The sequence below is a fragment of the Seriola dumerili genome, unplaced genomic scaffold (genome assembly GCF_002260705.1).
Source record: "Seriola dumerili isolate Sdu_G_001 unplaced genomic scaffold, Sdu_1.0 BDQW01000138.1, whole genome shotgun sequence".
Classification (NCBI taxonomy): domain Eukaryota; kingdom Metazoa; phylum Chordata; class Actinopteri; order Carangiformes; family Carangidae; genus Seriola; species Seriola dumerili.
Window position 1 is genome coordinate 5034027 of NW_019174393.1, and position 12226 is coordinate 5046252.

Below are 12226 nucleotides of genomic sequence, written 5' to 3' on the forward strand. Positions count from 1 at the left end.
TCTATATTCATGTCTTTATAAACTCACTGTATTCTGTATTTCACTGTACAGTAAAAAGAATCTGATGTCTCTTCAACCTGACTAACACTAGTTTATCTTCTGTCCATTTCAGTGATCTATCACTAATTGATTGGTCTAGGTTGTTACTTCCCCTTCTATAGGAATGGTATCTTCCAGTCTCTCCATGTGCATGAAAAGTGACAAGCATGGCTCCCCCTATTTCTTCCTAATGGGCCACCCTAAAGACACGGTTTGTGACCATACGAATGTTTCTCTCTTCACTCGACCCCTGGCTTTCTGTTGCTGTGGTTTGTGTGTGTTGTTTTGTTGTACCCACATGTCCGAGATGCACTTGACACTTTCATATCAAAGCAACTCTCTTTTTATAACCTTGAACGCCCCTCCCCCCCCCGCCTGAATGGTTGAAGATTTTGCCTTTCAGCATTTGGAATAATGAATAAAAGTCACTCCAGGCTGCGGGAGGCTGTAAAATTAGTAAACATAACTCTCCTCCTGACAGAAAGATAAATCAGTGGCCAACAGCTACCTACAGGCTCACGAAATGAGTGCTCACCCTGGGTCAGCCAGAGGAGATGAACGTAAAATATTGCGACCGATTATTTACCCAGTGAAATCTCAGCGCAGCACGAATTGAGCCTGGAAGGCTACATTTATTTGTTTGACACCGCTGGTAATAAAACTCCAATGCGTCACTCACTCCTGTGGCTTCTGCACCAGCACGACGCTCACTTTTCCACCATCCTCTCACTCCGGAGAAAACCATTTTAAGGGGAACACCGCGGCACTAAAGCCCCCAGTGACACACATTCATCAGCGTTTGGCCTTAGTGGTCTCCCTCCAGCCCTTAAACACAGGAAATAGAGGGTGATGTGGTTTCCCCATGTCGACTGTTTTCTGCCAGCCCCCTTCCAGTCGGAGATTTAATCTGTCTGTGTGGAGCGCTTTTGTGATACTTGCCTCGAGGTGACTCTGCAGCCTTCAAATATGCACACAGGGAGTCTTAGTGTGGTCATCCCGAAGTCACAAAGCTCCATCATTAGAGATCCTTAATGTTGTTTCTGAGTTTCCCTGAAGCAGCATCTTAAACCACATGTTCCATTCTGCGTGGGCTTGATTCAGCATTTCATCACTCGTAGTTTACAGGCACTTTATTTGCATAGTGGAAGGTTATGCAAATCATCTACGGTGATTAATTAGGCTGTTTAAAACATTAGCATACTTAGGAACGAGTTATTTTTGTCTCGGGTTCTTGTGCTGTGCTTTTAAGGAACAGTTAAATGCAAACTGAAGAATATTGTGTTTGCATGAAAACATGCAGTTGTGGCCATGTGCATGGCTATCCTTGTGTGCATGTGTTTGTGTGGCATTGTGTGAGTTTTCGTGCTTGTGTTCTAGCGTCAGAGCTGCACCGTCAGGGCACATGTTCATCAAAGTAATGAGAGTCACGCGTCCTTAGAGAGAGAGAGTAGAACTTCTTTGCTATGTATATCAAAGTAAACTGAATAATGACATCCCATAATGAATCACGTGTATGCTCAGAGAGGAAGAGCCAGTCGGATTGAGCCCCACTCTTCATTTAAAGATAAAAGTCCTCACATTTTCTATGTTAAGTCTGTAATCTTAATCTCCAGTAGTCATTAGTGCTGTATTTCCACAAAGCTGCAGTGTCTTGCAGTAGATTAAACAGATAACGGGCAAAACTGTTGCAGCAGTCGACAAAATATCCTGGGTTAAAGCTGAAGCCCCTCTGGATCAAACTACAGCTCCCACAATGCAACTTTCATCTTTCGTTAGATGCTAAACATCTTTCTAACTAACTTACTAACTTAATTAATTTAAGACATCTCCTAAACTGAGTATTTTAAGTTTGATTTTAAACCAATGTAAAATACTATGTGTAATGTTAACGGGGATGAACCCGCAGAGAAATATAACACAACTGTAGTTCTCAACTCCACAAAACCGTCTTCCTTATTTCGACTCATTGTTGAAGTTTTCCAGCCTGAAACGTTGCCATTTGTTTCACTCTCACAGCCTCATTTTCAGCCCCACTAGGCAGCAAAACATCTCTAAAAACCCACTGTTCACTTCCTAACAGCGGACAGACAAAGTTAGCGTCTAGCTAATGAACATAATGGAGCATTTAGCAGTTAAAGAGCTGGATATTTCCCTCAGGAGTCAGTGGAGCACAAAACAGAGCTAAAAGGAAAGTGAATGTTGGTCTTGCATTCATCAGGTGGACACAGACATGACTCCAGACGAATGCTAATGTTGCTCCGTATCTGCAGGATGTGTAAATAAGAAAATGTGTGCCAACAAGTTCATCATGTAATGATAATATGCCAGTGCTGTCAGCTGGTTTCTGCTGCTTCAAATTGGCCAAAAACAAAGTTATTGCAGGTTTAAGGAGTGAAATGTCACTTTTGATCAGCTGCTCTCATATAGAACAAATTCACATACTGTAGTTTGTAATGTGTTGTGGCGACTCAGCAGAAATGTAAGGAGACCAGAGCTTTAACTGAGCTTATAAGAAGTGTTAATACATCGTGTGAATTATCTGTCCAGCACACACACACACACACACACACACACACACACACACACGCAATATTACGTGCACACACATAGGGCCCTAATATCCCTCATTGTGGAAGGCATGCGATAGGTGAAGCTCCAATGCACTTAGGAATGTCTCCCCTCTCAGTCCTGCATCTAATATACTCAACTCTGCAACGAGAGTCTCCTTATAATTGGGCCTCATGGTGCTACTGTAGCTAGCCTAGCCTCTGCCCGCCCCCACCGCCTAGCCCACTGAAAATAAGTGATGGCCGAGGCTCATCAGTGCAGAAACGGAAGCTAACAGTCCGTGAGAGTGGAGAGTTGTGGAGGAGCGCGCTGCAGATTCACTGCAGCCGCTACGCTGGATACAGACTTCTTCAGGCTTAAGAGAGACAGGCACTTGGCCCCTGAGGTTTTCATTCTCGCTATAGCACCACCTTATTGGGCACATCATCCATTTCATTAAACCTGTTTTCGATTTTACGCCAAGGTTTTAGATTGGCAGAGGCTTTAAAGAGAGCTATGGGGGGCGGATTGATGTTGTCTAAAAGTAGAGTTGCCCTACGACACGCTCGGAAGTATGTTGCTGTGCTGCCTGGATATTTACTTTAATGCTTTTAGCTTGTAGAATAGGAATGATTGCTGTGGTGATTATTCTTGTTTTGATTTAGTGTTTGTGTTCGGTTATGCAGTGGCATGCGTGCAAGCAAGCTTTTAAGCAGAGTGTGTGTGTGTTTGTTTGTGTGGTTTTCATATTATTGACTGTGTGTATGTGTGTTCTAGACAATGCCGCCCCATGGGATGCTCGCCCTTCAGCCTCCCCAAGCCTGTCGGAAGTAGCCCCTCCCATCGACAGCCTTTCCATGTCATCGCCTTCATCTCATCTGGCCCCGGCCCCCGACCCACCTCACCTGCTGCCTCTGGACGTCCCTCGAGACCTGGTGGCACGAGACAGCAGGACAGAGCGTTCGAAGAGCCCCCAGAAGGCCGAGCTGCTAAACCCAGATCCGATCAGCCAGGGGAGGAGAGCGGCTACAACCGGCGGGAGCGGCAGAGCAAAGAAAGAGGGTGGCAGGTCCACCCGCAAGGGGCACAGGGTGCAGCCCACTGCTGAGGGGGAAGGGGGCAAGGAGGGGCAGAGTGGGGAGCCCAAACCTTCCAGGAGCACTAGAGGGAGGTCCAAGGAGAGAAACACTGGGGACAACAGAGAATCCGCCCACTCTCCCAGCAGCTCCAAGCTCCCACACACTAACGGAAACAGCAGGGAAGATGTGGAGCGTTACAGCGGCGGGCGGCAGCAGCAGCAGCAGCAGGTGGAGCCGGAGCAGGGCAAGCCCAGGTCCAGGGAACTGGACCGGGGCCTGGGAGAGAGCCGGCCCAGCCTGCCCAACAAGAGCACCAGCAGCAGCAGCATCAGCAGCAGCGCAGCGGGGAGGAAGGCCACGGTCTCTCCTGGGCCTTGGAAGATCCCTGGATCAGACAAGCTGCCCAGCACGCTGCGCACAGGCACGTCCACGCTGAGCAGATAACACCACAGCTCCAGCTGAAAACAGTGGCCACACTCATCTGAACTAAACCACCCCATCCGGATGAAACCACCATCCTCACACTTTCCTGTGCTCCTTTATCTCCCCCTCAAACCCGTTCTCCCATGGACCAGAGTCAAAACCAAGGAGGTGGGGGAGCAGGGTGATCTGGACCACGTGTTTTTAGAATTTTATTTATGATACTGTACTCTAAATTATTTTGAGAAATATTTTACACCCACCACCTTAAGAACTGGTAAATCATCCACTTTTTGAAAAAAAAAAAAAAATAATGGAAAAGCAAGTAGAATGTGTGTGTAGCGTGGCGGGGAATCACTCTGGAGGGTACAAACTCTGAGGAACTCTATTTTGAGTTCTCCCTGAGCAGAACTGGGGGACAAACATGCAAATATAAACAACATGACAGGGAGCAACTGTCAGTTGTCATTGAACTTTTTTTTATATATATATCTACACAATGGAGTCTATTTTATGAAAAGGAATGTTAAAAAGAAGGTCTGCCTGTTTTTGACAAGAGCGAATGGGACACAGAGTGACAGCAGAGATGAAACTTATCAACAGAACTTTGCCTTAACAGAGACTGTGTGGGCCTGAATCTGTCTTGAATAATCTATCAGATGATTATAGACATAGATATATTATAATGAATATGAATATGTGGGATCATTTTGTAAATAAGATCATCTTTAAGCGAACAGAACCTTATAGCTGAGCCGATGGAAAATCTAGTCCATGATTAGACGAGCGAGGCGAAGCGAAGCGGGGCGACGTGGACCAGAACTTTCACCCACACCGACTTCCTCCCTCTTCTTCTTCACTCCAGTTCAGCCCTGTGATTGCAGTTTAGGGTCTCGCCAGGCCCGCTGCGGTTGACTGCACGGTCTATTTGCGCTCGAATCAACCCGAGTTCAGCAGGGGGTGTCGTGTCAATCCATTTTTCTCATTTCTGTGCTTAACGAACAAAGCAATCCGCGACGGTGGCGGTGTCCAGCCGGATGCTGAGAGAAGGAGCTCACATGATACCGACCGAGGGGCAGAGTGCCTTAGACTGACAGAGAGGTTGGCTTTTAAAGTCAAAGGTTCAACTCCAAAACACTTTAGAGGGTTCGAAACAGGCTGCTATAAAACACCAACTCTACAGATATAAATAATAAACTGTATTTTTTCAGAGTGTGATAAGGTGAAATACATAATTTATTTCACAAGTTTATGTATGAAAATTAGTCCATTACCAGAGGTATTGATGGTCCTTATTTGTGCAAGTAGTTCGTTTTGGGTCACGATACTTTTCATTACTGATTTCTTAATGAGGTCTGACACTAGTAATTTCCATGAAGAATCGCTTGGTGTAATGATCGAATGTCAGCGCAGGGCAGAGCTTTGAACCCAAACCAAACTGAATTAGTACAATCTGATATTGAGTCGTCAAAGAATCAGTCTCACTTGTCAAAAGCTCGCTCGCCTAACAGTCTGTGACCTGAATGAAAGAACGGCCTTGATTTGAAAATCTAACTTTTCTATTATTTCCAGACCGGCTTGAAGAGGTTGCACTTGTCACAGCCACTGTCAGCTGCTGAATTTCATTAGTTTTTAGGTGACTCTGTCTACACTGTGTTATTAAGAAGTACATGTCCTCGCCAAAGCTCCCCGTATGTTTTTTTTTTAGCTTACGTATCTGCTCCAGACTTTGTCTCATAGTGATGGCTATGCGCTTGTACATTTTTAAACAAAAACAATTGCTACCGTTTGCAAAGCCCTGCCACCTTTTCTTACTGTTGCTAGGTTTCCATTCTTGCACGGTACATTTGCAGTTTACGTTTCTCAATTATCTTTGAAACAGTGGGTCCTGGATTTCAGACAACAGCAACCTGGCTTGTGCTTTCTGGGCAGTAACGGACAGTTTTGGCTAAAATGATAACTGTTGCTAGCAGATTTTATCCGCTATAGCTATCTAGCAAATTAAGCTAACATTTGCTCCTCAAAATGGGTGAAAAAGCTGACTCCAGTTTAATAACAAGAACCTTGTAAAATGTGTTTCAAACAGGAAGTTGATGGCTGCATATGATGCTTAACAACTAGAGGAGATATAAAAGATATAAAGAAACAGCATTAGTGTTGTATTGCAGTGTAAAGAAAGTCCTAGCATTGTATGAATGTTGATAAGAATGTAAGAGAAAAGGTTTAGGATGGAAACTAACAAACGTTACAAGGTTAGTGAACATAATGCTAACAATGGTTGGAGTTACTGGAGTGTAAACTTGACTTTACCCTGCTAACATTAGGTAGTAAAGTAGTTAGCTGGACATGCTAACAAATGCATCTCACACTAGAGCAGATAATCACACTTGATTCCTTTCAAACTCTTAATACAGAGTGTTGATGTTTCCACGGCCCCATGAACAGCACTTTGACATGTGGAGCAATCCAGAGTTCGACAGGCCTGCCGTGCCTGCGGACTTAAAGTTGCTAAGCTATGATTGAATCCCTGTTTGGGGGAAGGGGTTTAATGAACAGTCAATTTTTTGAGATCTACAAATCTTAACCTGGCATCTGAATCTTCTTTACAGACATGTTATTTCTGAGTGATATATATTTCTTCCAAATGAGTCGACATTTAACAGAAAAAAAGAATCACAATTCTGGATAATACCATAACAAAAGTTTCTTCTCCTTCCTCTGCTGAGGGAAAGGCCGACGGTGTTCAAAGCATAAAAGAGCAAAGGGAGACAAGTCATTATGTTTGCCATTGTAATCTGTAATTACACGAGGAATAAGCAGACTGACTTTAAAGCACAATCTCAACACAGAGGGTTTGGGATATTAATTATTATGTCGGAGAAAATCATCAGCCTGGCACAAACGGCTCAGCTCTTCAATCACTTGTAGATGGTACGCAGCGTGAACATCACAAAACAAGCCCCAAACTTAAATTTAACATTTGTTAGACTGAAGGGAGAAGATGCTGCCTGCATACTGCATCATCACGCCCATTTGAGCGGGCTGCTCCTTTATTTAGTGACTCCTGTCTGACACAGGAACAAAAATATGTGCGTACGTTTTGCTCAGCCTTTGCACAACTCACTGCTTTCCACGTCTGAGCTGTCTCCACTGAACCAAATTGTAAGTAGTTTTGTATGGAAAGCAAAAAAAAAAAAAGAACAAAAAACAAAGACATCTAGAGGTGTATTTGCAAAGTGTGTGTTGCAACAACGGCACATGCTGCACCATAAACCTAACACCCAAGCGGCTCAGTATCACTGTGTAGTGCTATAGCAGTGTGTAGACCCTGAACAAATATCTCTATAAATATGACTCAGTGTACTATTGATGGTCACAAAGACTGTAAGTGGAGCAACTATTTTTATGAAATGCAACGCTATGGATATATTAACTTTTGCAAAAATCTTGTTTACCTGTAAGATATTCTGAAACGCTGTCAAAATAAAAGAAAATCTTGACACAACGTGAAAGATTCATTTAGGATATGCTGCTGTGTGATTTATTGTGGTTGTCTCTTTTTATGAAAGCATTAGACTTTATATTGAATAAGTGCATGAGTAACACTTTGCTTTAACCCCCCTGTTCAGTATTTATAACACCTAATATATGGTTAATAACACAATGTGATGTATTTGAAAACAGTGAAAAGGACATTTAAGAGCTCATAACTGTATAACTAAACCTCCTGTGACACATCTGTATCTAAACCAATAATGACTGATTGATGAGGAGTGGGTGTCAATCTTCTTATCTGAAGCAAATCAGCATAATAACCACAATGACAAACTATTCCTTTAATTAAATATATGATTGCGTGTTAACACACCAAAAAAATTGTTTGTGGTATAAATGTGTTTATGTGTGAACTATTAAGTTCAAACTTCAAGCTTCATTGTTGACCTTGGAAAAAACAGCTATACAGATATATATATATATATATATATATATATATAAACATAAATCTCACTCAAGGTCCACTTACTAGATTTCTTGCAGTACTTTCAAACTCATCTCGTGGCTTTCATCAGCCAATTGAATTCAAAAACTTCATCAATAAAACGTATAAATATTTCATATTAATATAAATATATCCAAGTATTAAATTATTTTATTGTTGCAGATTCAATAACTGCTCACCAGCTGCCGAGGCGTCAAAGGAGAACTCGTTGACAGATACATTAATAAACATTAATAGATCTGTATATCTGCATTATGGTGCGTTATAAACCTCCTATTAATTGTTCATGTTCTGCTTATACATGCTAAAGAGGGGGTTCGGTGTTATCAGTGCATGTTTGTGCATATTAGATACGTGTCTAAGTCGAATGGCCTGAGACTGTTTGTAAGCAGCTACACAAAATAATGTCATGTCTCTTCTGAAAACTCCCTGAACCACTGCAATGTCTCTGTTTGGCCACATGGGGGCACCTGAGGGACGAGGTGAAATCCTGCAGGAAATATTACCTGTAAAACTCACTGGCCTTGATGATTTTAATTGCTCAGATGGATATTTGCTGTAAATGTATATAATTACTGACAGTTTCCTATTAACTTTGAGCAGTTTGGATTGAAGGTTTAGGTCTTTTACACCTTATGTGCACATGATCCATGTCTCCACTAGAGGTCAGTGTAGACCAGGCTTATATTTTTATGCTGCTTGGTTTCATAATTGCTGAACTTACATAAAGTTATTAGTCAGACATAAAATGATATAGAGGTTTTACAAGCTAGTGTGATGTTATGATTTCATAAACTACACAATATCACATCGTATTTTAATGCATGCACATTCAAAAATGGCGTATCCCTGCTCTCTTGTCTCAGGTCAACATTTGCACAATCTTCACCCTCTGCTGCAGCTTTAGGAAATTCAATGACACTAGTCTAAACATTTCCTCCGGTTGACATTGTGGTTTTGTAGCACACTCATATCCGGTTCGAAATACACTTGACACACATGTGAGGTAAACATTGCAATCAGCATCTTGACGTATTCAAGACTAGATTTAACATTTTAGCAAACCTCAGACTTGATTTCATGTATCCTTAGTGTGACCCTGCTTCTGTTTTACCTCAACTAATACTCTAATCTGCTCTTGTGAACAAAATGTCAAATATTTCTCACAAGCCTTGGCATTGACAGCGTCTCCACGCATGTATACAGAGGTCTGTGCACCAGGCTGACGAGAAAGAGACGCAAAAGGAAAAACAGAGTGAGAGATGAAGCACCGCAGGAGCAGGACAACAAGCCCTCCTGCAGAGGCAGCGCTGGTCGGGGCTGCCTGCTGCCAGCTGGAAACTGCTGCCTGGTGCCTGTATTCTCCACAGGAGCGAATCAGTCCAGAGCTGCACTCATATCTCCACCGGGAGAGCGACAGGCTGAGCACAGGCCATAACACACTGCTCTGCTCTTTTTGAAGAGGCAACATGGACATTAGAGTTGAAGAAGCACCTTTGGCATGTTTATTAAATGGCATTCAAGGGCAAGCACTTACAGTTTATAGATTGTTGGCCTAAAATCCTCAGCAATATTCTGCAGATTCACAGCAGCACTGCATTCAGATGATGAACAGGATGTTAGACAGTAGTTTAAACTGTTCATCTAAGCTGCACAAATGACTACCAGTATGGCTCACATCACACACACACACACACACACACACACACACACACACACACACACACACACACACACACACACACACACACACACACACACTAATGTAATTGAGAGTAGGCATGACTCAGATTTTCACAGCAGTGTTTGATGGATTGCTTTACCACCTCTGTCGACGTCTGTGGTGCTCCCCCTCGCTGAATAGTTTCATCCTGTAGCATCTCATCAACACTAAACATATTGCCAGTAAAATAACTGCAGTGCAGAGATAACACAAAGTACAATGACTTCATCCCCCAAGAAGACTTGCACAGAAAAAAAAATCTTAAACAGCATCTCCACTGATCAAGGGTTTCAGTATCTAGGTCTCGGATTGTCTCACCTCAGCCTGGAGCAACTTAATTGATGCTTTTCATCTGAGGTGAGCACAGAATTGTTTTGCTGCATAAAAGCAGATTCCTTCTTATCTCGGTGCCACCTCATTTGCACAGTTTCATGTGGGAAGCTGTGCAGGAAAGGTCTGCTCCCTTGCTGGTTGTTAGCCAGATCGTCTGAGAGTTGCAGGAGAAATAATCACCTCATTTGGGGGCAACCCGGGCTGCAGAAAAAGAGTCCTGAGCATGCACAGTTTCAAAACGCATGTTAAACACATTACAGCAGTGTGGAATTAAATAATATCTACAGTGTATCAGCCATGACACTGCTGCAATCAGCAAAACATTACAACCTAAATCATGGGGAATGGAAAACATGCATTTATGGCACAACAAATAATACGCTGCAGAACAAAGGTTACCTGCAGACGAGGCTGAGGGCTGTCCTGTTCCTGTGTGCCTTTTATTAAAGAAAAAAGAGAGATTGTCCTGTTTTAACACACTCAGCAGAGCAGATCCTGTCAGCATGTGAGGGCCACTTTGAGGTTTGTGGGTCAAAGCCCAGTTTGCAGCCTGATCCTCGTGCTTTTCTGACACACTCTTTTAAAGTTACATTGCCTTCAAAAGCCGCTAGGATCCTACTGAACGGACTTGTCAACATCCACAAGCACACAAATGCATGCGCACACTCAGACATACCATACATTCCCCAGAACTGTCGGCTAAACCCATTCTGCCATGTGCACTGTTATGTCATCCAGTCATGTGTTCATACTTTGGCAGAGATTTATTTTGTCGATTATATTGTAGTCACTGCACAGCTGCAGAAATCTGTGCCCTTCAGCTAAGTGCAATGAAACTATGTGAGATTGTGAGTCTTAATCAGAGCTGTGATATGTGGAATAATGGCACCAACTGGAGTTTTTAAGTGTTCTCCAGGCAACAGGCTGACTTTAATTATACATGAGTGTTTTGCAACCAGGGGAACAAATGATCAGCCTTTGAGTCTTTTTGTGTGGAAGTCAATAGTAAGGGCCTGTCCTGACATGAGCTTTCAGCAGCAGAATGAACAATGGATTCAGTTTAAGAGCAATCAATGGATCGGTCTGTGTCAGGAGATAGGTTGTTTTAAATGATTTTTTAAAGTTTATGACATCATTGAGTGAACATGGATAATCATCAAATTAGTTTGATCTTGTCTTATTGTATTGTTTATGTACACTTCAGGTCACAATATATTTTGAAGATGCCATCAATTTTTGGATCTATAACAAATCCAAAGTAGACTACATACAGAAATAGCCCAAGTTTTTGTCAAAAAATAACCATTTTTTTTTTAAATGTGAACTATTACAACGTTGTATTTCTGAGAAATAATGCTTTGATTTTTGTGTTGGCATATGCCGACGTTAATATTCTGATCAAAGCCCCACCTATGAAAAACATCTCTTTGCATTTCCAGCAAGCAAAGTTAACTTCTCAGATTTTTTCAATGAAATTTGGCGTGGCGCTCAGTTGCGCACAGCAGAACGGCGTGTACCGGCGGGACTAGGGGAGGGCCTACAGGCGGGGTGACACGCCCTGCCCACTCAGTGTCTCATATTTGTGTAGCAGTCTGTCTAGCTGCTCTAGTCTGCAGACAGACAGGCAGTAGGCAGGCTCGAACCGGGCGTTTTTCACGGTGGAAGTAACCCAGCAGCCAGAGCCCAGGGGCGGCCGGTGGGAGGAGGCAGAGAGTCCGCAGCTGCCGCACCGCACAGCCTCTTTGACAGCCGCAAGAGGAAGGAGCCACCCGCACCGACCAATGTCTACGGTAGGGAGCATTTTATTTCTGTTTACAGTTGAAAACGGCGGGTGTTTTCTGTTGTTTTAGGATTTTAATATGGATTTTGGGAAGCCGCGGTCTGTCGTGGCACGCCGCTGGTGGAGCATCTTTCATTGGTTTTGTCGGCTGTGTGGTCGGAGCCGCGGGAGTGAGCATCAACATGCCTGGGATGAAAACGCTGAAAAGGTTCACGAGCTCACACAGCCGGTAAAATTCATAGTGTTTTGGCTTTTTTCTTTCAATCGTTCGTTTAAGTCTCAACGTGGAGGGTTGTGTGTGTGAA

At 43.1% G+C, this 12226-nt stretch overlaps 2 protein-coding genes across 3 annotated transcripts in view; both read left to right on the forward strand.

Annotated features, from left to right (window-relative positions):
• Window positions 1–4109, forward strand: part of magi2 (membrane associated guanylate kinase, WW and PDZ domain containing 2) — a 215526-nt gene extending 211417 nt beyond the window's left edge. Inside the window, 1 exon segment of the mRNA XM_022749101.1 lies at window positions 3364–4109. Within this exon segment, the coding sequence (XP_022604822.1) occupies window positions 3364–4109 (746 nt within the window).
• Window positions 4110–11772: 7663 nt separating this feature from the next.
• Window positions 11773–12226, forward strand: part of LOC111224703 (fatty acyl-CoA reductase 1-like) — a 52289-nt gene continuing 51835 nt past the window's right edge. For both annotated transcript variants that reach the window (XM_022749300.1, XM_022749302.1), the window contains exon 1: window positions 11773–11931. In XM_022749300.1, the coding sequence (XP_022605021.1) occupies window positions 11923–11931 (9 nt within the window). In that variant the 5' untranslated portion in view covers window positions 11773–11922. The remainder of the gene's footprint in view (window positions 11932–12226) is intronic.